Source organism: Odocoileus virginianus, chromosome 23, assembly GCF_023699985.2.
Source record: "Odocoileus virginianus isolate 20LAN1187 ecotype Illinois chromosome 23, Ovbor_1.2, whole genome shotgun sequence".
In the NCBI taxonomy this organism is placed as follows: Eukaryota; Metazoa; Chordata; class Mammalia; order Artiodactyla; family Cervidae; genus Odocoileus; species Odocoileus virginianus.
In genome coordinates, this window is record NC_069696.1 from 13,136,476 (window position 1) to 13,161,856 (window position 25,381).

At 48.0% G+C, this 25,381-nt stretch overlaps 1 protein-coding gene across 1 annotated transcript; it reads right to left on the minus strand.

Annotated features, from left to right (window-relative positions):
• Window positions 1-1,467: 1,467 nt before the first annotated feature.
• Window positions 1,468-25,259, minus strand: PKDREJ (polycystin family receptor for egg jelly). The gene is made up of 3 exons (XM_070454167.1): window positions 25,208-25,259; window positions 23,460-23,539; window positions 1,468-9,506 (listed from the first exon to the last, which is right to left on the minus strand). Exons 1-3 carry the CDS (start codon window positions 25,257-25,259, stop codon window positions 2,406-2,408), a joined length of 7,233 nt encoding a protein of 2,410 aa, XP_070310268.1. The 3' UTR covers window positions 1,468-2,405.
• Window positions 25,260-25,381: the final 122 nt, after the last annotated feature.

The following is a 25,381-nucleotide window of genomic DNA, read 5'->3' on the forward strand; positions in this document are numbered from 1 at the left end:
TGCAGTTTCAGACATGTAAGTCTGGCAGAACGCAGAACAGAGGCGTCTTTAACAGAGAAGGCGTAGCTGGAGGGGCTTTTCACTGGCTGAACTGTGACAGCCTCTCACTGGCTACGCAGTTGCCAGGCAAGGAGAAAATCTTTCTTCCTCCTGCATCACTTCCTGCCAATACCTGTCTTCCAGTTGGGACCTGTGTTGACCTGACTGGGATATGCATGAGACCCCACATCTGGCCTCCCGACTCCATTTTCATGAGGTTTCCCTTTATTCATTTCCACACTGACAATGTTATAATTGGCATCTCAGATTTCGAAACTATAAGAATACGTGTCATTGCTGACCCTGGAAGGACCCTGGCACTCCCTTCGTTCCCAGTACACATGGGAACAGCCCCGCGAATCTGCTAGACTTCTCCCTGTAGCCACAAGTGGAGAGTCGTGTCTCCCCAGGGCATTCAGCTGCCGTCCCTGATCCTGTCTCAGGGGCTCCCCAGCCCCAGCCTTGTTCCTGGACTGCCAAGTCGGCCACTGCCTTTTTGACTCTGTCACGCCTCTGAATCATGAGATGCAGTGCTGACGTGGGGGCTTACTTCCAGGGAAGGGAGCCCAAATACTGTGACCCTGGGCCTCCCACAGCATCAGAAGGGGTGGAGACTTGAGCTGATGCCTAAATTTGGGGAGAATATCTGGGCTCTCCCCACCCTCCCCCAAAGAGCACCTGAGACCACCTCATCTGCCGTGGGTCTTCCCAGCCGCTAATGGGAGCCTGGCCCACAGTTCCTGCACATTGCCAGGGCTTACACTCCACAGTTCTGTGTTCCATGGATGAGTGCACCTGACGAGAACCCAGTATAAAGAGTTAGCCCCAGTTTTCCACGCTCTCAACCAATTCAGAAGTCATGTGCTAATGGGAGGTGCTAACTATGAACATGAACTTCACTCAGAACAGTGGGCCAGAACCTGGGCACACCTGGGACTTCCCACCAGGGTAGAGAGAAAACCCAGAACTGAGCTTCTGACTCTTAACTCTTTGGGTGGCCTTGGGCAAGTCACAAAGCCTTTTCATTTACTCATCTGATGAAGAAGACTGCCCCCACAACAGAGAGGAAGGGATGGAAAGCCTATACCTGTGCATGCGCCCATACCTGCCAAGGTGTGAAGTGCCATGGCCATGCACTGCAGATCAGCACCTCTGGGGTGCCAAGGGAAATTGAAAGTGTTGGTCAGTTGTGTGCAACTCTGCGACCCCATGGACTGTAGCCTGCCAAGCTCCTCTGTCCATGGAATTCTCCAGGCCCGAATACTGGAGTGAAGCCATTCCGTTCTCCAGGGGTGATAAGTGACAAACACCTGGGAGAAAGCGGCCACGACCTGTGGGTTGGCCCGCTTTGCTGGCACTGGATTTAGAGGGCAGGCGCCATCTGTGTACCCACCCTATCACAGAAATCACTGCAGGCCTCATGGAAAACATCGTACATTTAGTTCACATCAAGCTTAAAGTGGCATCTACGTAAAAGAACATGCTTTAGGGTGAAAATACAGGAGTTGTTCCACCATTTTCTTAACTAATGTGTTATAAACAAGCCACCAGGCCATCAATAACCAAAAGCCCAAATCCTAGTATATATGGCAACACACATTACATGGAATATTTAATACCTTTCAGTGTGAATCCTTCAACTCAAACACATAACTTGTCTCAGAAAAGGCATGTTTCATAGACAGAAACATGTTGCTAAATTGTATATCCATAACTTGCAATGGCCTTAAGCAGCAGATGGGAAGCTTCAGATTGCTGTGCCCTGGTCCACATCCCTCCATTTCCAGGCAAAAGGGCCACTCCTGGGACCCTCATGAGGCCCCTCCAGCCCTGCCCAGCTGGAGTGTGTGTGTGGGGGGAGGGGGGGGAGTAAGGAGGCGGAGAGGCTCTGCAGTCCCATCAGCAAGGGAAGGGCCAGCAGGACTGAGGGACCTGGGGTCTGCCCGGAACCACTAGCCCTGGCCTCCCAGCCTCGGGGAGAGGGGGACCGGCACAGCAGGAGCATTCACCTGCTGCTTCTGACAAGCTGAGATGAGGCTGGGGGCCCTTATAGCTCCCTCCCCCAAATCTAGGTCTCTAACCCTCTAAACGGCAGTCGGTGCCAAAGACAGCAACTTCTAAGAAAAAGGGAAATGAACCCAGGACTCACAGATGGTCGCCCTCCTCTCTCCGCAGAGGCCACACTGCCCTTGACCCTCCTTTCAAGTCCCAAGAGTGGAGGCCACCACTGCAGACGTGTCCAGAGGTGGGGGTGTGCACCGTGAAGGACATGGATAGAACACACAACTGAGCCACTAAACATTCCTTGACCCCAGAAACTGAGCCTTGGGGAGAAGCCTGCCTGTGGGTCTTGAGACTGTCCTGGATCACACGACGAGGTAGACCATTTTCTTCCCATTAATGTTTCTGGTCTTCAGCCCCAGGTAGCGGCGGCTGTTCTTCTCTGGCTGCCCGTACACCATGTTGATGAGGAACTTGGGTTCGTCTTGCGCCCTGGGTTTGGAGCACAGGCAGCAAAAAGCAGATCTTAGCCGGCGACACAGGTAAGTCATGGCTTCCGCCTCTTCCGAGGGCTCCTCGTATACAGGTTGCTTCATTTCCTCGTAGGCAGACAAAATCACTGCCTGAAATAAGTTGATCAATATGCAGATCATCACCAGCATGAAAGATGAGAGGAAGAGGACACCAAGAACCCGGTTATTGAAAAATTCCGTGTTCTGAAAAGCTGAGACACAGTAGGAAACTACTGTCTGGGTGGCGTGGATCATGTCACTGTAGTTCCACTCGTCCTGCCCGAACACCAAGTAGCCGAATGCCATGAAGACAAAGAAATACATGGATACCACCAATGCCATGTGGCAGATGCCGGGAAGGGCAATCTGGATGGCCCTCTGAGCCAGACGCACATCGTAAAAGACCCTGGAATACTGGAGCGTCTTCAGGATCGTCAGAAATACCAGGAAACCCAAAATCACCCTCATGGTGTGATCCACTTGAGCCACTGGATGAAAGGGAATGAAATCCTCGGGGTTTGACCGGTAAGCCCGAACGACACCGATGGCCAAGAAGTGCTTCCTGAAAAAGAGCACGATCAACAAGGCAAGGAAGAATTTAAGAGCAAAGCTGAGCCAATTATATACACTTTGCACGTAGGCAGTCCTTTCTTGTGTGATTACATAAACCTCGTCAAAAGTGTAGGCAAGGAAGAAAATGAAGATGGCCAAATACAAGTAATTTTCTGCTGAGTCGGCTGAGTTTTTTCTGTCGAAATCAGCAAGCGAGAAGGAGTGAGCATTCAGACTAGTGTTCACAACACCTAACTGAGAGACCTCGAAGATGACCGAGATGCTACAGAGGAGACTGATGTCTGGATTGAAGGTGGTCAGTTCCACAATCACAGACCAGGTCTTCTCATCCAGCCAATGGCTTTTCTGGAGTTCGCTGAGCCTCAGTGTGGAATTAAACTGCTGCTCTGCTGGGAAAAAGTAGAAGGCGTACCCTCCTGAGCCATAGGTATGCAGCTGCCCATAGGAAGAGTACGCCCATCTCTTCCCTGGAGGCTTATAAGTAAACCCTTTGGTCGTCTTGTCAGTGTCCCGCTTACTAACTTTATTCCACGACCCAGGGTAGTTTTTTGTGTCTTCTGGGTGCATCCCATATTCGGGGTGACAGCGAATCTCTCCTTTGAGGCTGCCCTCCACAAATTTCTTGGCCGGCAGACACGTTATCTCCCCAGGTTGCGCCCTCACCTGCCTCATCAGCGGCAGGCCAAGGATTTTAGAGGCGCTGTCAGGGAGAAACGTGGGATTTGGGTCATTGTGGAGCAGAGGCAACAGCACCCTGTTCAGCCACTGATAGATGTCTTCCAGCCTGGTCACTCCTGCCAGATCCACAGAGAACTGGTCACGAATAAACTGACTGTAGTAAAAGCTGTCAGTGGGGCGTAGGATGGTGACTAGGTTCAGCAAGAGAGCCAGAAAGATGAAGTGAGTGAGGATGTAAATAAGGAACAGGAAAGCTCTTCTCTTGATCCTCTTCTTTCTTTTGAATATCGTGATTTCATCTTGGGTGAGAGGCTGGTACATCCTTGAGTTTCGGAGCTCCATGACGAACTGGTGGCGTCTGTCCATTTCTTCCGGGTCCTTCCAGAGGTTTTGCAGCTTGATCTCAGTGAAGCGATAGTGGCCGATCCATGAAAGGTTTTTACTATACTTGGCCTTACTTGTTCTATAGGCTGAGATAAATATAATTTTAGACATTTGCACTAGAAAGACTGAGAGAATGAATGCACAAAATGATGCAAACAGCCATGCTATTGACTTTTTGTAGCTGTAACCAAGTCCATAAAATATGATGATGAAGGAGGATATACAGCAGATGAGAAAAAGCAATACCCAGGCTACACAAACACACCATCGTGGCAGGACCATCCTGCTCTTCTCTTTACGGGATGCCAAACCTGGTTGGGAAGGCTGCTTCTCCACGGAAACATTTGTATTATCTTCAATGTTTGGGTTATTCGCGTTTATATTTCTTCCCTGGGTGTGGGAGACCTGGTGTTGTGCTCCAGAGACCTTGCTTTGGGCTCTGGTGATCCTGCTTTGGGTACGGGAGACCTTGCTTTTGATGGAAGAGACCTTGCTTTCTGCTTGCGAGGCCAGGGGCTGTCTTTTAGAGGTGACCTTGACAGAAGCCTTGGGTTTTGCATGATGTCTCTTAGAAACAGGTTCCTGGGAGCTTGCCTTTTCAATTTCATAGGAGTGCCAGTTTCCCAGTCGTTCTTCCCAGTGTTCGCTTGCTGGCGGTTTCAAAGGATGTTTCCGAGGAGTGACCTCACTTAGAGTCACCTGAGGTCTCCTCTGGGAATAGATGAACAAAGATGTGATCACTAGTTGCACAGGGAGGGTAATAAAGGCACTTTCCAATCCGATCACCATCGACCTGATGTACCTCTGCTCCTGTGGCTCTGGTTCGATCTTCTTGTCTAGATGAAAGAACATGATATTACACAGAAGTGTGGACAACAACATGGCTAAGCAACAGGACAGCCTCTGGAGCCTATTGAACGGTGTAGAAATGACACCAGGAAAAACAGAGAACCACAAGTGGTTTTTCCCCAGCTTGTAACTAAAATCTATGAGGAAAAAGTCCATTTTCTTCAGAGGCTTATCTGGGGGGATTACGTGAAAGGTTCGGTCCAGAGAGGTGTCAATAGAAAGCCATTCTCGGCACATGAAGAGCCAGATGTGCCGGCTGAACAGATTCTCCACTTTGACCCTACTTAAATACCATTCAGGGGACCTGCCCTCGTTGTTGTGCCACACACGGAGGGAATGGATGTCCCCCAAGTCCTTTTTCGTCGCTAGGAGGAAAGTGCAGATGCTTCCTCGGTAGAGAGTTGTAAATTGTGGGTGGCTTAAACAGTGCACATCACTGCTACCTTTGGTTCCATGCAGTTGGATAAAGACATTGGCCCTGGTCCCAGAACCACAACGGCTTCCTGTAAAAACAGTGACTAGGTAACACACGTTATCATAAGGATCATTATCAAGCAGAACTATCACATGGTTCCTAAGATACTGGTCCGTTTCATCTCTGTGCAAGGCCCAGAAGGCAAGGACCAAGTACAACAGCAAAATGAGAAGTACAGTGAAGAGGGTCACAGGGTTTTGGGTGATGTTCTTGATGACCTCCAGGTGTAAATCCACAGGGTTAGGGACCACGATCACGCTGGCCGTCAAATAGTGGGTACGCAGGTGAAGGTTGGCCTGTTTGATGATATCCAGCTGCCGTTTGGCCCGCCGTGGGTTCTTGCAGATACAGTGCACTCTTTGCCAAGTGGTCTTCTCTCCAACAATGCAGGTATCTTCTCTCCAGTCACTCTGGATCCCAAACATGTCCAAGCATGTAATGCTGAAAACAGAAATTCTCACCAACTTCTTATTGGGTTTCAGGACGAAACGAGGTGCCTGTAGAAGCACAGTGACGGTGCACTCGGAGGAATCGGTTCGCTGAGCTATGACCTGCAGCAGGGCCGCGGGGAGGCAGACCACTCGGGCCTCCTTCACCGGACACTCCGGGTCAAACAGGTCACTCTCGTTGGCAATTGGAGGGATTTTATGGGGCACCAGGTAGCTGGTCATAAAAGAGTTGGGTGTGATCTCCCGGCCCGCGTACACAGACACCGTGAACAACACGGACACTTCTGTCATGATGTGGATCAACACGTCCCTCCCTGCTGTACAGTCCACAACAAAGCTAAATGCCCCTGTCGTCTTTGTCAATGATTCATCCACTGCATAAGGCTCTGAGCTGGGTCCCACCGTGAGATTAAAAGTTCCAAAGCTCAGGTTTTTCCTGATGAGGTACACTTCCACTGCATCAGGTGGGATCTCAATCACATCACCCGTGGCCTCGACTCCTGTCATTCGGAATCCAACCACCTGGGTCAAACTGTTTTCCCCATAATTTAGCCAAGGGAAAGGGTCATCCACAAATTCACAAAACATCGTGGAAATCAGAGCGTTGGCAGGCAGACTAGGAATGCTGTTCACGTTTAGGGTGGGATAAAAGCAATTCTGACAGTGCTTCTGGGTGCTGAAGAACTTGGTAACATTCCACTTTTCTGTTTTCTTGACATACATTTTAAAGTTGGAGGTCCTCAAGGCAGTGGTCTCGTTCTCTGGCACTTTCACAGCCAATACCGTGTCTGCTAGAGATTCAACCACATGGAAAGGCTCTTCGAAGACTTCATAATGAACCAGCAGTTTCAGGATGTTAGACAAGGTTGTTAATATTCCAGTGCACACACTTTCTATTTGTTCAGAAGAAATGCTCTTATCTCTCTGATGACTATCTTGGAGGGCTTGGCTTGCTTGCCAGGTCCTCACTGTGGCCAGTTTCTGAGAGAATGCATTGATCTCAGAGGTTTTCTCTGTTAATTTAGTAACAGCCATGACCACCTGGCTAATATTCACCAAAGTGTTTATAGGAAGAATGAGTGTCTGATTGAAAAGGTATTCTCTCAGTTTAATTTTGTCAGCTTGCAGATTTAAGTCGGTTTTCATGCTATTCAAGACAGATGCTATTACATATATTAAATAACTTGCATTTAGAAAATCCTGCTGTTGAAGCAAAGTAGACAGGGAGGAATTTGGTCCCATGGTGAAGTTGGATAAGTCCTCCAGCACAGTCGTTGATGACTTTACGTCAGTGGGAGGCCGCACAGTGGCGTAAAAGTTAACCTGAGAAAAAGCTCCCAGAGAGGTATTATATGCCTGAACAATTATTTTCAAGGCATAATGACTGTCCAACACACCAACAGGGAGAAAGGAAGGGGGTGATGTGCAATTCTTCCCCAAATACAGGACGGACCCAAAGTTATTCTCTTTCAAAGAACTGATTTCACCAAAACCATGTACATCAGGAACTATTATTTTATATGTAAGAACAATGTTCCTATCCTTGAAACAAGTACAAATGACAACAAACTTTGTAATGAAGGAAATTCCTTTCTCTGGAACAATTTTGCAGTCTGTGGTTACTGGGACATGGCGAATAACGAAAGGATACCTTAAGGCCAAGGTGACTCCACTCCAAGTTGCCGCATTTAGAGAAATCCAAAACTTATCTTCCCTGAAATTCCAGAAAGCAAAAGGTTTTATAGACATGTAAGCACCATTCCGTCCTGTTGACGTTTGCCCCGACCAGTCAAGTGGCACCTCCTGACCTGAAGACGTCAGAATGGACCACCAGTAGACATCTCGGCCTGGTGTACAACCTGTGCAATCCAGAGACAACGAGAACCTCTCTGATAAAACCAAAACCCGGTCACAGTTCTCAACACATGAAATGCTTGCTACCGGGGCTCCCCGAAGCACGTGCAGTGTTGCATCAGCGAATGCTGACCTGCCGGTCTTCTGGATCACCAGCCTGAAAAAATATACACGGCCACCTTGAAGTGTTCCTGGAGAAAGTGTGAGAATAGGACCAGAGGCCAATGTCCACTTGAGATCAACCTGCTCCGGGAGACAAACTTCCTTGCTTATCACTGTTATTTTTTTTCCATCATAGTCTCTTGGGTTTGCGGTACAGTACCAGAGAAACTTAAGTCTCTCTCTCTCTAGAGGGTCTGTTTCTTCTGGATCAGAAGACATATTTCCATTGAGAGTCACCCCATCTGTGAAATTTACTGTGATGTTGGAAGGCCCTGAAAGAACAGCATTCAGGGGACGTCTATAAATGACGACATAGATGCTATCTGAGTCGTTCTGCCCCGGAACCCGTGGATCCCATGTTCTGACAACCACCGTTAAATTAAACAAATACACCCCCCAAGGTAAAGCATATGGGGGTAGAATCAACTCTGTTACAGATCTACCTAACCTGACCGGTGGGTTAAGGATAGGTTTATTCCAGTCGGGCACGGCTCCTACATAGGGCACGGGAAAGATATACCACATCCGCTCATAGTACTGTTGGAGTGGACAGAAGAGGATGACTGTTGCATTTAAGGTGTCTCCCATGTCCCTGGTCAGTCGGACCGGTTTATCGTCGTTCCTATGAATCCGCACAGGGTCCAATTTACAGAGCGACGGTCGGGATACCTGACAGGACACCGAGGACTCAGCGGGTTCCGAGCTGTTCGGGCTGACAGCTTCTAAGACGACCGGGGTGGGTCCGTCCGTGGGACACTTGGTTCGGGCCACGAATCCCGGGTAGGAGCGCCGCGTGCGGTGCAGAGCCCGACGGGGCAACGTGTGGCGCTCGCCGGCCGCAGGCCCGAGCAGCCCGAGGCGGAAGGTCCACTCCAGAGGCCCGAGCGAGCGCGGCAGGCGGGACAGCCAGCGCAGGGAGAGCCGGCCGCCGGGCGCGGACAGCTGCAGGTCCACCTGCGCGGGCGCGGGCGCGGCGGCGGCGGCGCGGCGGGCGCGCAGCTGGACGTGCGCGCGGAGGCAGCGCGGCGCGAGGCCCGCTGGACGCCCGGCCGGCAGGCAGAGGCCGCGGCGGCCGCTCAGGAAGATGCCGCCGCCTGGGGCCGCGCGGGCCCGGAGGGTGACACGGGCGCGGCCGACTCCAAGGCCGCCAAAGCCTGCGCCCCGCTCCCCAGGATCCCGGGAGGCCCTCACCGAGCGGAGCGCGGTCTCCGGGCCCCGCGCCTGGACGAGGGCGAGGGTCTCCGTCTGGGAACGCCGGGCCGAGGCGGGCGTCAGGACGGGGAGGTCTCGGGAAGGCCAGCCGGGCGCCTGCGGGGGAGCCGGGGGCGGAGGCTGCCGGCCAGGCCCACAGCCCAGGCCCAGGCCCAGACCCAGGAGCAGGAGAGCCGGCCCAGGCCCCATGGCAGCGCCCGGTGCGAGCTGCGTCGGAGGCGCAGGGCGGAGGGCCAACGGACAAGGCGTGTGGGGCGCGGGGCGGCCTGGGCGCGGGCCGGGGTCACGGCGGGCGTGGGGTTCGGGGGCCACGGTGGCCTGGGGTCAGCGTGATCAGTGGGCTTCCTGCGGCCCAGGAAATCAGTCGTTCAGTTTCCTCTCTTTGGGTCTGACCTGTGAATTCAGCTTACACTTTCACTTACTAATTTAGAGTTTCTGTAAAACTCCCCACAGTTATTGATTTGTAATTCAGTTTTGTTATGGTCACAGAATATTCTGTGCGATCCTTTACCTTTTCGAACGAGTTGAGACTTGTGTGAGTCCACCGTGTGGTGTGTCTTAGGTCCATCTGTGTGTCCCATGTCACCTGAATAGAATGTGTCTTCTACTGTTGTAGGGTGTACTGTCCTCTGTTTGGGAGTCAAGTCAAGAAGGGTGGTGCTGTTCCTTAGATCTGTGTATTGTCTGCAGTGTTTTCTAGGTCTAGCAATTGCTGAGAGATGATGATAATCTCTCTTACTGTAACTGTGGAATTGTCTATTTCATTGTTCAATTCTGTTAAGTTTTGCTGCCTATGTTTTGGAGCTCTAATCATTAGGTAGATACACAATTGTGGTTTTGTCTTTTTTCTGAATTGTCTCTGTTATCATTCAGCTCAGTTGTTCAGTCATGTCCGACTGTTTACCATCCCATGGACTGCAGGATGCCAGGCTTCCCTTTCCATCACCAACTCCAGGAGCTTACTCAAATTCATGTCCATAGAGTCAGTAATGCCATCCAACCATCTCATCCTATTATCATTATGATGCGTTTATCTTTTGTGACAGTCTTTGATTTGAGTTCTGCTTTGCCTGTTAAAAAAATAGCCACATTATATGTCAGTGATATCTCAATAAAACAGGGCGGTGGGCTATGGGGGGGATTGATATAAAATAAAATGACCACACCTGCCTTCTCATGCATATTGTCTGTGTGGCATTTGTTTTTTTCATTCATTTCCTTTCAACTTATTTGTGTCTTTATGTTTATAAGTAGTACAAGCCACATTTAATAGTTTTACTCTTTTATCCACTCATTGAATCTCTGCCTTTTAATTGAGTTGTTTAACCATCAACCCTGCATATTCTTTGGATGGTCTAGTGCTGTAACTCCAATACTTGGTCACCTGATGAGAAGAGCCAGCTCACTGGCAAAGACCCCGACCCTGGGAAAGACTGAAGGCAAAAGAAGGGAGGACAGAGGATGAGACGGGTAGATTGCATCACTGACTTAATGTGTATGAATTTGAACACACTCTATGGTAGACTGTCTAGGACAGAGGAGCCTGGCAAGGTGCAGTCTGTGGGATGGCAAAGAATAGAACAGAATTTAGCCAGTGAACAGCAACAACAAAAGACCATTCTCATTTAGTGTAATAGCTCTCAGCATTTCACGTAGTTACTATTGTTATTTTTAGTGTACATACTTTGTCAAAGTATCATTCATTTACAGTTTTCAGGTCCAGAGCAGCATGGTTAAGTTATACAAATACATAAATATTATTTTTGAAATTATTTTCCATCGTTTATTACAAGATACTGACTAAAGTTCCTATGCTATACAGTAAACCTTTGTTGCTTGTTGCTTATCTATTTTTCACTAGAAATCTAGCATTCTATTCATGCTAAGTCAAGTGAAATCAAAATGTGATAATTTTTTTATTAGGCAAATTTATTCATTAGGCAAAAACTTTCTTATACAAAACTTATAAGTTTTCCAAAATATATGTTATACATAATTTTATATATATATATGTATACAAAAGCTTTTCTACTACACTTGATAAAGGCTTGAGAAAAAACATCAAAAGAAAAAAAAAGATGAAAAAATTGAAGAACATAAACTAAATGAGATGAAAGCACTAAATATGACATAGAAAAAGTGAAGCAACTAGATGAAAGTAAAGGATCATCATATAGTCTAGTTGTTTTAAACATGACTGCTCATTAGAAGGAGAAGGCAATGGCACCCCACTCCAGTACTCTTGCCTGGAGAATCCCATGGACGGAGGAGCCTGGTGGGCTGCAGTCCATGGGGTTGCACGGAGTCGGACACAACTGAAGTGACTTAGCAGCGGCAGCTCATTAGAAATATATCTGGACCTCTAGAGAAAAAAGGCAATACCTGACCATTTATATTCTTAAAAAAATTTCAAGGTAATTCTGATATGCATCTGAATTTTTAAAAGTGATGACAAGTTTTTCTATTAGATCCTAATTTTGGTGGTATAGAGTTCTGTTATTTTTCTGTTGGCCAGTTATCATATAATGGTATTTGGTGAGCAATAGCTATATTATCACAACTGTAAAAGATGTTTATCAGTTTCCACAATCAATAGCCAGATCAAAAATAAAAGATAATTATAATTGTAATCCATAACAGGAACATTATTAACAGTATAAAATAATTAGATACAATTTGTGGATGGGTCAAGCAGAGTGATGTGGTAACTGGAAGTGTATACATGAACATGTTTTCACCCACAGCCACTCTATGTCTTTTGGTTGGTGGGTTTAATCCATTTACATTTAAGGTAATTATCAATATGTATGACCTTATACAAGGCCAAAGGCAACTTTAGCCTTGGAGTACAAAATGAAGCAGGGCAAAGGCTAACAGAGTTTTTCCAAGAGAATGTACTGGTCATAGCAAACACACACTTCCAACAACACAGGAGATGACTCTACAAATGGACATCACCAGATGGTCAACACCAAAATTAGACTGATTATATTCTCTGCAGCCAAACATGGAGAAGCTCTATACAGTCAACAGAATCAAGACAGGAACTGTTCATAACTCAGATCATGAACTCCTTATTGCCAAATTCACACCTAAATCGAAGAAAGCGGGGAAAACCACTAGACCATTCAGATATGACCTAAATCAAATTCCTTATGATTATACAGTGGAAGTGACAAACTAATTCTGGGATTAGACCTGATAGACAGAGTGCCTGAACTATGGATGGAGGTTCGTGACATTTTACAGGAGACAGTGATCAAGACCATCCTCAAGAAAAAGAAATGCAAAAAGGAAAAATGATTGTCTGAGGAGGCCTTACAAATAGCTGAGAAAAGAAGAGAAGCGAAAGGCAAAGGAAAAAAGGAAAGATCTGAATGCAGAGTTCCAAAGAATAGCAAGGAGAGAAAAGAAAGCCATCCTCAGAGATCAATGCAAAGAAATAGAGGAAAAGAACAGAATGGGAAAGACTAGAGATCTCTTCAAGAAAATTAGAGATACCAAGGTAACATTTCATGCAAAGATGGGCACAATAAAGGACAGAAATGGTACGGACCTAACAGAAGCAGAAGATATTAAGAACAGGTGACAAGAATACACAGAAGGACTGTATAAAAAAGATCTTCATGACCCAGATAATCACGATGGTGTGATCACTCACCTAGAGCCAGATATCCTGGAATGTGAAGTCAAGTGGCCTTAGGAAGCATCACTACGAACGAAGGTAGCGGAGGTGATGGAATTCCAGCTGAGTTAAAGTGCTGCACTCAATATGCCAGCAAATTTGGAAAACTCAGCAGTGGCCACAGGACTGGAAAAGGTCAGTTTTTACTCCAACCCCAAAGAAGGGCAGTGCCTAAGAATGCTCAACTACTGCACAGTTGCACTCATCTCACACGCTAGCAAAGTAATGCTTAAAATTCTCCAAGCCAGGCTCCAACAGTATGTGAACCGAGAATGTCCAGATGTTCAAGTTGGATTTAGAAAAAGAGGAACCAGAGATCAAATTGCCAACATTCGTTGGATCATAGAAAAAGCAAGAGAGTTCCAGAAAAACATCTATTGACTACGCCAAAGCTTTTGACTGTGTAGATCACAACAAATTGTGGAAAATTCTTCAAGAGATGGGAATATCAGACCACCTGACCTGCCTCCTGAGAAATCTGTATACAGGTCAAAAAGCAACAGTTAGAACTGGACATGGAACAACAGATTGGTGCCAAATTGAGAAAGGAATACATCAAGGCTGTATCTTGTCACCCTGCTTATTTAACTTATATGCAGAGTACATCATGTGAAATGCTGGGCTGATGAAGCACAAGCTGGAATCAAGATTGCTGGGAGAAATGTCAATAACCTCAGATACGCAGAGGACACCACCCTTATGGCAGAAAGTGAAGAAGAACTGAAGAGCCTCTTGATGAAAGTGAAAGAGGAGAGTGAAAAAGTTGGCTTAAAACTCAACATTCAGAAAACTAAGATCATGGCATCTGGTCCCAACACTTCATGGCAAATTGATGGGGAGACAATGGACACAGTGACAGCCTTTATTCTCTTGGGCTCCAAAATCACTGCAGATGTTGACTGCAGCCATGAAATTAAAAGACAGTTGCTCTTTGGAAGAAAAGCTATGACCAACCTAGATGGCATGTTAAAAAGCGACACATTACTTTGCCAACAAAGGTCCATCTAGTCAAAGCTATGGTTTTCCCAGTAGTCATGTATGGATGTGAGAGTTGGACTATAAAGAATGCTGAGTGCTGAAGAATGGATGCTTTTGAACTGTGGTGTTGGAGAAGACTCTTGAGAGTCCCTTGAATAGCAAGGAGATCCAACCGGTCCATCCTAAAGGAAATCAGTCCTGAATATTCATTGGAAGGACTGACACTGAAGCTGAAACTCAAATATTTTGGCCACCTGATGCAAAATACTGACTCATTGTAAAGTACCCTGATGCTGGGAAAGATTGAAGGCAGGAGGAGAAGGGGACGAAAGAGAGGCAATGATTGGATGGCATCACCAACTCAATGGACATGTGTTTGAGCAAGTTCCAGGAGTTGGTGATGGACAGGGAGGCCTGGCATGCTGCAATCCATGGGGTCGCAAAGAGTCGGACACAGCTGAGCGACTGAACTGAACTGATGACCCTGTTACCATTTTGTTAATTGTTCTGGGTTTATTTTCTGTGGTGTTTTTCCTTCTCTTGTGTTTCTCGCCGAGAGAAGTTCCTTTACCATTTATTGTAAAGCTGGTTTGGTGGTGCTGAATTCTCTCAACTTTTGCTTATGTGGAAAGCTTTTGATTTCTCCATCACATGTAAAGGGGAGTCTTGCTGGGTTGAGTATTCTTGGTTGCAGGGTCTTCCCTCTCATCATTGTAAATATATCATGACTTTCCCTTCTGACTTAAGAGTTTCTGTTGAGAAATCAGCCGATAGCCTGGTGGGAGTTCCCTTGTATGTTGCCATTTCTCACTTGTTGCTTTAAATATTTTATCTCTGTCTTTAATTTTTGTCAGCTTGATTACTTTGTGTCTCGGCGTGTTCCTCCTTGGCTTTATTCTGCCTTAGCCTCTCTGTGCTTCCTGGACATGGTTGATTATTTCCTTTCCAATGTTAGGGAAGTTTTCAGCTATTATCTCTTAAAATGGTCCTTTCTCTCTCTTCTCCTTGTGGGACCCCTATAATGTGAATGTTGTTGCATTTAATGTTGTCCCAGATACCTCTTAGGCTATCTTCACTTCTTTTCATTCTTTTTTCTATATGCTGTACCGTGGCCGTGATTTCCACCATGCTGGTCTCCAGGTCATCTATCCATTGTTTCGCTTCAGTTATTCTGCTGCTGATTCCATCTAGTATATTATTCATCTCTCTTTGTTCTTTAGTTCTTCTAGGTCTTTGGTAACTATTTCTAAAATCTTCTCAATCTTTGTCTCCATTCTGTTCCCAAGATCCTGAATCATCTTGAATGTCATTATTCTGAATTATTTTACAAGAAGGTTGCCTATCTTCCCTTCACTTAGTTGTTTTTCTGGGGTTTTATCTTGTCACTTCATATGGGACATAACTTTCTGCTTTTTCAACATGATTGAAAGTGAAAGTTGCTCAGTCACATCCAACTCTGTGTGACCCCATGGACTCTCAGTTCAGTTCAGTCACTCAGTCGAGTCCAACTCTTTGCAACCCCATGGATGGCAGCACACCAGGCTTCCCTGTCCATCACAAACTCCTGGAGTTTGCTCAAACTCATGTCCATCGAGTCAGTGATGCCATCCAACCATCTCATCCTCTGTCGTCCCCTTCTCCTCCTGCCTCCAATCTTTCCCAACATCAGGGTCTTTTCCAATGAGTCAGTTCTTCGCATCAGTGGCCAAAATACTGGAGTTTCAGCTTCAACATCAGTCCTTCCAATGAATATTCAGGACTTATTTCCTTTAGGATGGACTGGTTGGATCTCCTTGCAGTCCAAGGGACTCTCAAGAGTCTTCCCCAACATTGCAGTTCAAAAAAGCATCAATTCTTTGGTGCTCATCCTTCTTCATGGTCCAGCTCTCACATCCATACGTGACTACTGGAAAAACCATAGCTTTGACTATGACTATACAGTCCGTGGAATTCTCCAGGCCAGAATACTAGAGTAGGTAGCCTTTCCCTTCTCTAGGGGATCTTCCCAACCCAGGTATCAAACCCAGGTCTCTCCCACTGCAGGCGGATTTTTTACCAGGCGAACCACAGGGGAGGCCCAGGAATACTGGAGTGGGCAGCCTATCCCTTCTCCAGTGGATTTTCCAACCCAGGAATCAAACTGTGCTCTCCTGCACTGCAGGCAGATTATTTACCAACTGAGCTATCAGGGAAGCCCTTCATCTTGATTAACATTCTGTAATATGGTTTTTGATTTAACTGCTGTCAGACTGTCCTTCTTCTTGTTTTTTCTGTCTGCCCTCTGATGGATGAGGCTGAGACGCTTGTGTAAGCTTCCTGATGACAGGAACTGGCCATGGGGAAAACTGGGCCTTGCTTGATAAAGCTTTAATCCAATTATCTACTGATGGATGGAGTTGCACTCTCTCCTTGTTAGTTATTTGGTCTGAGGCAACCCAACACTGGGATCTACAACTTCTCAGTCAGTTCAGTCAACTCAGTTGTGTCCGACTCTGTGACCCCATGGATTGTTGCACTCCAGGCCTCCCTGTCCATCACTGACTCCTGGAGTTTACTCAAATTAATGTCCATTGAGTTGTGATGCCATCCAACCTTCTTATCCTCTGTCATCCCCTTCTCCTCCTGCCTTCAATCTTTCCCAGCATCAGGGTACTTTACAATGAGTCAGTTCTTTGCATCAGGTGGCCAAAGTATTGGAGTTTCAGCTTCAGCATCAGTCCTTCCAAGGAATATTCAGGACTGATTTCATTTAGGAGGGACTGGTTGGGTCTCCTTGCTGTCCAAGGGACTCTCAAGAGTCTTCTCCAACACCACAGTTCAAAAGCATCCATTCTTCAGCACTCAGCATTCTTTATAGTCCAACTCTCACATCCATACATGACTACTGGGAAAACCATAGCTTTGACTAGATGGACCTTTGTTGGCAAAGTAATGTGTCGCTTTTTAACATGCCATCTAGGTTGGTCATAGCTTTTCTTCCAAAGAGCAACTGTCTTTTAATTTCATGGCTGCAGTCAACATCTGCAGTGATTTTGGAGCCCAAGAGAATAAAGGCTGTCACTGTGTCCATTGTTTCCCCATCAATTTGCCATGAAGTGTTGGGACCAGATGCCATGATCTTAGTTTTCTGAATGTTGAGTTTTAAGCCAACTTTTTCACTCTCCTCTTTCACTTTCATCAAGAGGCTCTTCAGTTCTTCTTCACTTTCTGCCATAAGGGTGGTGTCCTCTGCGTATCTGAGGTTATTGACATTTCTCCCAGCAATCTTGGTTCCATGTTTCTCATGATGTACTCTGCATATAAGTTAAATAAGCAGGGTGACAATATACGGCCTTGACCTACTCCTTTCCCGATTTGGAACCAGTCTATTGTTCCATTTCCAGCCCTAACTGTTGCTTCCTGACCTGCAGACAGGTTTCTCAAGAGGCAGGTCAGGTGGTCTGGTATTCCCATCTCTTGAAAAATTTTCCACAGTTTGTTGTGATCCACACAGTCAAAGGCTTTGGTATAGTCAATAAAGCAGAAATAGATGTTTTTCTGGAACTCTCTTGCTTTTTTGATGATCCAACAAATGTTGTCAATTTGATCTCTGGTTCTTCTGCCTTTTCTAAATCCAACTTGAACATCTGGAAATTCATGGTTCACGTACTATTGAAGCCTAGGTCAGAGAATTTTGAGCATGACTTTGCTAGCATGTGAGATTAGTGCAATTGTGCAGTCGTTTGAGCATTCTTTGGCATTGCCCTTCTTTGGGATTGGAGTGAAAACTAACGTTTTCCAGTCCTGTGGCCACTGCTGAGTTTTCCAAATTTGCTGGCATATTGAGTGCAGCAATTTCACAGCATCATCTCTTAGAATTTGAAATACCTCAACTGGAATTCTATCACCTCCAGTAGCTTTGTTTGTAGTGATGCTTCCTAAGGCCCACGTGACTTCGCATTCCAGGATGTCTGACTCTAGGTGAGTGATCACACTATCATGATTATTTGGGTTGTGAAGATCCTTTTTGTATAGTTCTGTGTATTCTTACCACCTCTTCTTAATATCTCTGTTTCTGTTAGGTGCATACCATTTCTGTCCTTGTGCTCATCTTTTCCTGAAATGTTCTCTTGGTATCTCTAATTTTCTTGAAGAGATGTCTAGTCTTTCCCATTCCATTGTTTTCCTCTATTTCTTTGCATTGAATCACTGAGGAGGCTTTCTTATCTCTCCTTGCTATTCTTTGGAACTCTGCATTCAAATGGGTACATCTTTCCTTTTCTCCTTTGCTTTTCACTTCTCTTCTTTTCACAGTTATTTGTAAGGCTTCCTCAGACAACATTTTTCCTTTTTGCATTTCTCTTTCTTGGGGATGATCTTGATCCCTGCCTCCTGTACAATGTCACGAATCTCCATCCATAGTTTTTCAGGCACTCTATTCGATCTAATCCCTTGAGAATCTATTTGTCACTTGCACTGTATAATGGTAATGGATTTGATTTAGGTCATATCTGAATGGTCTCATGGTTTTCCCTACTTTCCTCAATTTAAGTCTGAATTTGGCAATAAGGAGTTCATGATCTGAGCCACAGTCAACTCCTGTCTTGTTTTTTCTGACTGTATAAGAGCTTCTTCTTCTTTGGCTGCAAAGAATATAATCAATTTGATTTTAGTATTGACCATCTGGTGATGTCCATGTGTAGAGTCTTTTCTTGTGTTTGAAGAGTGTGTTTGCTATGACCAGTGCATTCTCTTGGCAAAACTCTATTAGCCTTTGCCCTGCTTCATTTTGTACTCCAAGGCCAAATTTAACTGTTAATCCAGGTGTTCCTTGACGTTCTACTTTTGCATCCCAGTCCACTATAATGAAAAGGACATATTTTTCAGGTGTTAGTTCTAGAAGGCCTTGTAGGTCTTCACAAAACTGTTCGGCTTCTTCAGCGTTGCTGGTCGGGGCATAGGCTTGGATTACTGTGATACTGAATGGTTTGCCTTGGAAACGAACAGAGATCATTCTGTCATTTTTGAGACTGCATGCAAGTGCTGCATTTCAAACTCTTGTTGACTGTGATGCCCACTCCATTTCTTCTAAGGGATTCTTGCCCACAGTTAGATATAATGGTCATCTGAGTTAAATTCACCCATTCCAGTCCATTTTAGTTCACTAATTTGTAAAATGTGTACGTTCACTCTTGCCATCTCCTGTTTGACCACTTCTAATTTGCCTTGATTCATGGACCTAAGATTCCAGGTTCCTATGCAGTACTGCTCTTTACAGCATCGGCCTTTACTTCTATCACCAGTTGCATCCCTAACTGGGTGCCGTTTTTGCTTTGGCTCCATGTCCTCATTCTTTCTGGAGTTATTTCTCCACTGATCTCCAGTAGCATATTGGGCACCTACTGACCTGGGGAGTTCATCTTTTAATGTCCTACCTTTTTGCCTTTTCATACTGTTCATGGGGTTCTCAAGGCAATGCTGAAGTGGATTGCCATTCCCTTCTCCAGTGGACGACATTTTGTCAGAACTCTCCACCATGAACTGTTCATCTCAGGTGGCCCTACACAGCATGGCTCATAGTTTCATTGAATTAGACAAGGCTGTAGTCCATGTGATCAGACTGGTTAGTTTTCTCTGATTGTGATTTTCAGGCTGTCTGCCTTCTGATGGAGAAGAATAAGAGGCTTATGCAAGCTTCCTGATGGAAGAGACTGACTGAAGGGGAAAGGTCTTGTTCTGATGGGTGGGGCCATGCTCAGTAAATCTTTAACGCATTTTTCTATTGATGGGTGGAGCTGTGTCAGTTCAGTTCAGTTCAGTTGCTCAGTCGTGTCCAACTCTTTGCAACCCAATGAATCACAGCATGCCACGCCTCCCTGTCCATCACCAACTCCCAGAGCTTACTCAGACTCATGCCCATTGAGCTGGTGATGCCATCCAGCCATCTCATACTCTGTCATCCCCTTCTCCTCCTGCCTTCAATCTTTCCCAGCATCAGGGTCTTTTCCAATAAGTCAACTCTTCACATGAGGTGGCCAAAGTATTGAAACTTCAGCTTCAACATCAGTCCTTCCAATGAACACCCAGGACTGATCTCCTTTAGGATGGACTGGATGGATCTCCTTGCAGTCTAAGGGACTCTCAAGGGTCTTCTCCAACACCACAGTTCAAAAGCGTCAATTCTTCAGCCCTCAGCTTTCTTCACAGTCCAACTCTCACATCCCTACATGACCACTGGAAAAACCATAGCCTTGATTAGATGGACTTTTGTTGGCAAAGTAATGTCTCTGCTTTTTAATATGCTATCTAGGTTGGTCATAACGTTCCTTCCAAGGAGTAAGCGTCTTTTAATTTCATGGCTGCAGTCACCATCTGCAGTGATTCTGAGCCCAAAAAATAAAGTCTGACACTGTTTTCAATGTTTCCCCATCTATTTGCCATGAAGTGATGGGACCAGATGCCATGATCTTAGTTTTCTGAGTGTTGAGCTTTAAGCCAACTTTTTCACTCTCCTCTTTCACTCTCATCAAGAGGCTTTTTAGTTCATCTTCACTTTCTGCCATAAGGGTGGTGTCGTCTGCATATCTGAGGTTACTGATATTTCTCCTGGCAATCTTGATTCCAGCTTGTGCTTCTTTCAGCCCAGTGTTTCTCATGATGTACTCTGCATGTAAGTTAAATAAGCAGGATGACAATATATAGCCTTGACGTACTCCTTTTCCTATTTGGAACCAGTCTGTTGTTCCATGTCCAGTGAGCCCCCTTTTTTTGGGGAGGGGTGGTTAAGAATACTGGAGTGGGTTGCCATTACCTTCTCCAGGAGATCTTCCCGGCCCAGGGATTGAACCTGGGTCTCTGGCATTGTAGACAGACGCTTTACCGTCTGAGCCACCAGGGAAGTCGTGGAGCTTGTGCCCTCCCTGTTGTTTACCTGCGTTAAACTACGGTGGAAGTAATGAAGATGATGGTGACCTCTGTCTAAGGGTCCCAGGCAGGCACTGCCACACTCAGTACCCCCAACCTTGCAGCAGGCCACCACCGACCCATGCCTCCCCCGGAGACTCCTGGCCCCTCACGGGCCTGTCTGGGTCAGTCTCTTGCGGGGTCACTGCTCCTTTCTCCTGGGTCCTGGTACACAAGGTTCTGTTTGTGTCTTCAAAGCGTCTATTTCGCCAGTCCTGTGTGAGTTCTGGCAGCTCTATGGTGGGGTTAATGGAGACCTCCTCGAAGAGGGCTTATGCCATACCCAGGTCTGCTGCACCCAGTGCCCCTGCCCCTGCGGCAGGCCACTGCTGACCTGTACCTCCACAGGAGACACCCAAACACAGGTCTGTCTCAGTCTCTGTGGGGTCTCTGGGTCCTGGTGCCCACAAGGTAGGTTTGAGCGTTCCTAACATCTCTGGCGGGAATGGGGTTTGATCCTCAGCACGAACTCGCCCCTCCTACCATCTTGCTGGGGCTTCTTTGCCCTTCATGCAGGGTATCTCTTGTAGCCACTCCAGCACCACTACAAGCTCTATGGTGGGGTTAATAGTGAATTCCAAGAGGGCTTACGCCAAGGGGGAGCTTCCAGTACCCCTGTCCCTGTAGGGAGCCCCTGCTGACCCACATCTTCACAGGAGGCCCTCCAACACTAGCAGGTAGTATTGGTTCAGTCTCCTGTGGGGTCATTGCTTTTCTCATCTGGGTCTGGATGCAGGTGAAATGTTGTTTGTGCCCTCCAAGACTGGAGTCTCTGTTTCCCCCACCCTTCTGGAAGACCTTTAATCAAATCTCGCTGGCCCTCTAGGCCAGATTCCCTGGGCATTCCCAGTCCCTTTATCAGATCCCGAGGCTGGCAAGCCTGACATGGAGTTTAAATCCTTCACAACAGTGTGAGAACTTCTTTGGGATTATTGTTCTCCAGTCTGTGGCTCACCCACCCAGTAGGTATAGGATTTGGTTTTATCTTGATTGCACCCATCCTACCATCTCACTGCAGTTTCTTCTTTGTCTTTAGACATAGGGTATCTTTATTTGGTGGGTTCCAGCATCCTTGTGTTGCTGTTTTTTCAACAGCTAGTTGCACCTGTGGTGCTCTTGCAGGAGGAGATGAGCCCACACCCCTCTACTTTGCCATCTTGAACCAGATCATGTAATGATTGATATATCTGAACTTACATCTGTCACCTAATTATTTGTTTTCTTATTATCCCTGATTATTCCTTATTATATATGATTTTTCCCCTTTTCATTCTCCTTAATTCATTTAACTATAGTTACTACATACAGAGTTCACAAGCAGCTACACCATACACAACATTTTCCTAGGCCTCAGCCCTAGGCGTAGTTCCCATACAACGTCCATTATGATGGGGGTAAAAGACAATCAAAAACAATCCAAACATGACATACCATGTGGGCTTTTACTGTGATAAGTGATATGAAGACAAATGAGGCAGGTAGAGATATGAATGACAGTGAGATGGGGAATCAAGGAAGGCCTCTTCGAGGAGGTGCTCTCTAAGCCAACAGATAGCATGCAATGAGGGAGCATGCCTCACAAAGAGCTAGGGAAGGGCGTAACTAGGACAGGGAACTGTAAGTACAAATGCAGGGAGGCAGGAAAGAGAGAGAAGTTTAGTAGTGGGGCTCGAGTGAGCAGAGAGGAGAGGAAGTGGTAGATGATGTCATTGGAGAGATGGCCAGTGACCAGTCAAGCTGGGCCTCAGAGACCATGGTCGTGTATTTGAATTTTATCTCAAGTGGGTTGGGAAGTGTTTGAGGGTTTTGAGCAGGGAAGGGCCTGATCTGATTTCCAGGTTGGAAGCATCCTCTTGCTGTGAGGAAGATAGATTGTAGGTGGACAGAATTGAAAGGTCAGGGGCCTCTTAGGCGGGGTCCAGGAAAACCAAAGGCACAGGCCTGCCTGCTGCAAGAACGCTCAGTATGTGAGTGAGCTGGTCCTGACTCAGTTTGGGGTTAGTGGCCGTGGAGGTGGTGAGCTGTGGGGAATTCAGAAAAGATGCACGTGCTAATGCATTGGCTGTCAGAGGACCGACTACATGATTTCCAGGGCCCTGTGCAAAATCAAAATGTAGGAACCTTGTTCAAAGATGGTCAAGAATTTCAAGATGACCACAGCAGAGCTTTAAAGCGAGCACGGGGTCCTTCTAAGTGTGAGGCCCCGTGCAACTGTCCGGGCCACACCCAGGACAGAGGCATCCGGGTCGGGGCCTTACAGCGGCCCCTGGTCCCACTTGTTGTTCAGAGGGACCGCTGCCCCAGGGCTCCTCTGCCTCCCAGGGGCCCCTGCAGTCTCCTCTCAGGGGGTCCCCATGGGAAGGGACGCCCTCATCCCACCCGCTCTCCCACGCCCGCCCTCCGCCCCTGCCGCCCCTGGCTCCTGTCTGATCGGGTAGGTGGGGGCTCACACCAAAGCTGCCAGGCTGGGGTGGCCCTGGGTTCCCCCCGCCCGGAGGGTAACCCTCCTGGGAGGCAGATGTGTCTGAGGCAAGTAGTGGGCGGGGACCGCGCCCGCCCCCAGCCCCGCCCCCACGCGGAAGGTCGCGGCAACGCGCAGACCACCGCGGCCGCGGGGCCCGCGCGCACCATGGCCGCCACCACACCGATGTGAGACTGTCAGGTACCCGGAGGCCGCCCTCGGCAGAGCGCCCGCGGCCCTGCATCCCCGGGGTGGCCTGGTGCGCGGGTGGCAGCGCGATCAGACCTTCCCGGGGACCAGAGGGGGCGAGGTCCCCAAGAGATGAGTGCGGGTCCTGGGCACACGGAGGGGACAAGAGGACTCTCCAGTGCAGCCAGGCCCCAAGAAACATGCGGCATGTCCTGGCCGCTCAGAGACCACGGGTCGTCCTAAGAAGTTTAGCCCCTTATATACACGTTTTATTTCAGCCGGCTAGCTTCCTGACCTGCACTGGGGCCTGCTGCCTGCTGGCCAGGCCTTGTCTTGAGTACCGCCTCCACCGGAGGCAGCCGCAGCCACGGGCACAGAGCCGGGTGGGATGCTAAGTGCTTCCCGCGGGCCTGGCCCCTCCCTCTGTGCTGGGGCACATTGGCTGGCCGCTACCCTGGACGCACCCTGGACACTCTGGCTTGCAGGCCCCAGGGCCTCGGCTTCTCTGACTCAGAGGCCCCTCCTCCAGCGCCTCCCCTCCCAGGAGCAGAGACTGAGGCCCAGGGAGGGACCACCATGTACCCGGGAGTGACAACCGCTCCTGGGCCTGGCTCAGGGTTGGCCCTCACTTGGACGTGCCCGGTCCATCTGCTGGATGCAATGCCATGAGGCACTGAGCCCCTTCATCAGTCAGAGGAGAGCAGCCGGGCTCCGGGAGGCCATGGCCAAGGCCGCCCAGCCCACAGAAGGCAGCGCCAGGCTCCCCCAGGCTGCCTGAGCACCGTCCATGCTGCCTAGACAGACCTGCTCCCCAGCTCCCAGCAGGGCTCATCCCGCAGACGTTGCCCTGGAGGGCTCCCAGCACCCTCCCCTCCCCAGGGGGCATTGCTGCCCTCCTGGGGCCGCAGGGCACATGGGTCTCTGCAGAGCTCTGGGTTCACAGAAGTAGAGGTGGGACTTGACAGGAGGTGACAGAGTCTGTGATGCAGTCCCGAGTCAGGGCTTTGAGGGGGGACACAGGGGACTTCACTGTAATCTTGGCTCCATGCTGGGGGACCAGGCATCACCACCCTGGGGGCCAGATGCAGGAAGGTCCCCTGGACACCTTGGCATTGGGCCCTCCTGCTGGGCGCCATCTGTGTGGGCACCTGTGGGTGGCAGGATGGTTCAGGAAGTCAGAGGGGGACTGAGACGAGAGTCACAACAGCCAGGAGCAGGAAGGGGTGATGTGGGGGGACCCCTTCTCTCCCTTCACACTTGTTCTCCTGTGGGCTTCCTTGGTGGTTCAGCTGCCAAGTATCTGCCTGCAACTCTAGAGGCCCAGGTTCAATCCTTGGGTCAGGTTGATCCCCTGGGTAAGTAAATGACAACCCACTCCAGCATTCTTATCTCAAGAATCCCCAGGACAGAGGAGGCTGGCAGGCTACAGTCATGGGTTCTCAAGAGTTGGACATTCTGACCCCAGAACCAGTTCTGTACAGTTACTGGGCAAGGCCATGGTTCTAAAAAAGTACAGGTGGAAGTTGGGTGATAATGAGAAATGCTATGAAGGACGTACACTTCACCCAGAACCAGCTGACCAGAACCTTGCCACACCTGTGAATTCCCACCAGGGAAGTTAGAAAACACAGAACTGAGCATTTGATTATGACAGTGTGGGTGGTCTTGGGTGAGTCAGAAAAAGTATTGTCTAACTGGCAGGAAGACCACCCCGACCCCAGGGATGAAGGGATGGAAGGCCTCTGCATGTGCACCTGCCCATACCTGCCAAGGTGCGCAGTTCCATGGCCATGCAGTGCAGCTGAGTGAGCACCATCAGGGCGCCAAGCGAGTGACAAACACTTGGGTCAAAGCAGTGACCACCTGCAATTTGATCCCCTTTCCTGGCACTGCATTTGGAAGGCAGGAGCCATCTGTATATGTGCCTGTCTCACAGAA

Excerpts from the sequence above, each read along its gene's own strand:
- PKDREJ (XM_070454167.1), bottom strand. The coding sequence starts at position 25,259 with ATGGTGCTCACTCAGCTGCACTGCATGGCCATGGAACTGCGCACCTTG. Across the intron at positions 23,540-25,207 it reads GGAACTGCGCACCTTGGCAG|GTCTGATCGCGCTGCCACCC; the intron begins GTATGGGCAGGT and ends GTCCCCGGGAAG. Across the intron at positions 9,507-23,459 it reads CTGCCGAGGGCGGCCTCCGG|GCCACCGTGGCCCCCGAACC; the intron begins GTACCTGACAGT and ends CGCTGACCCCAG.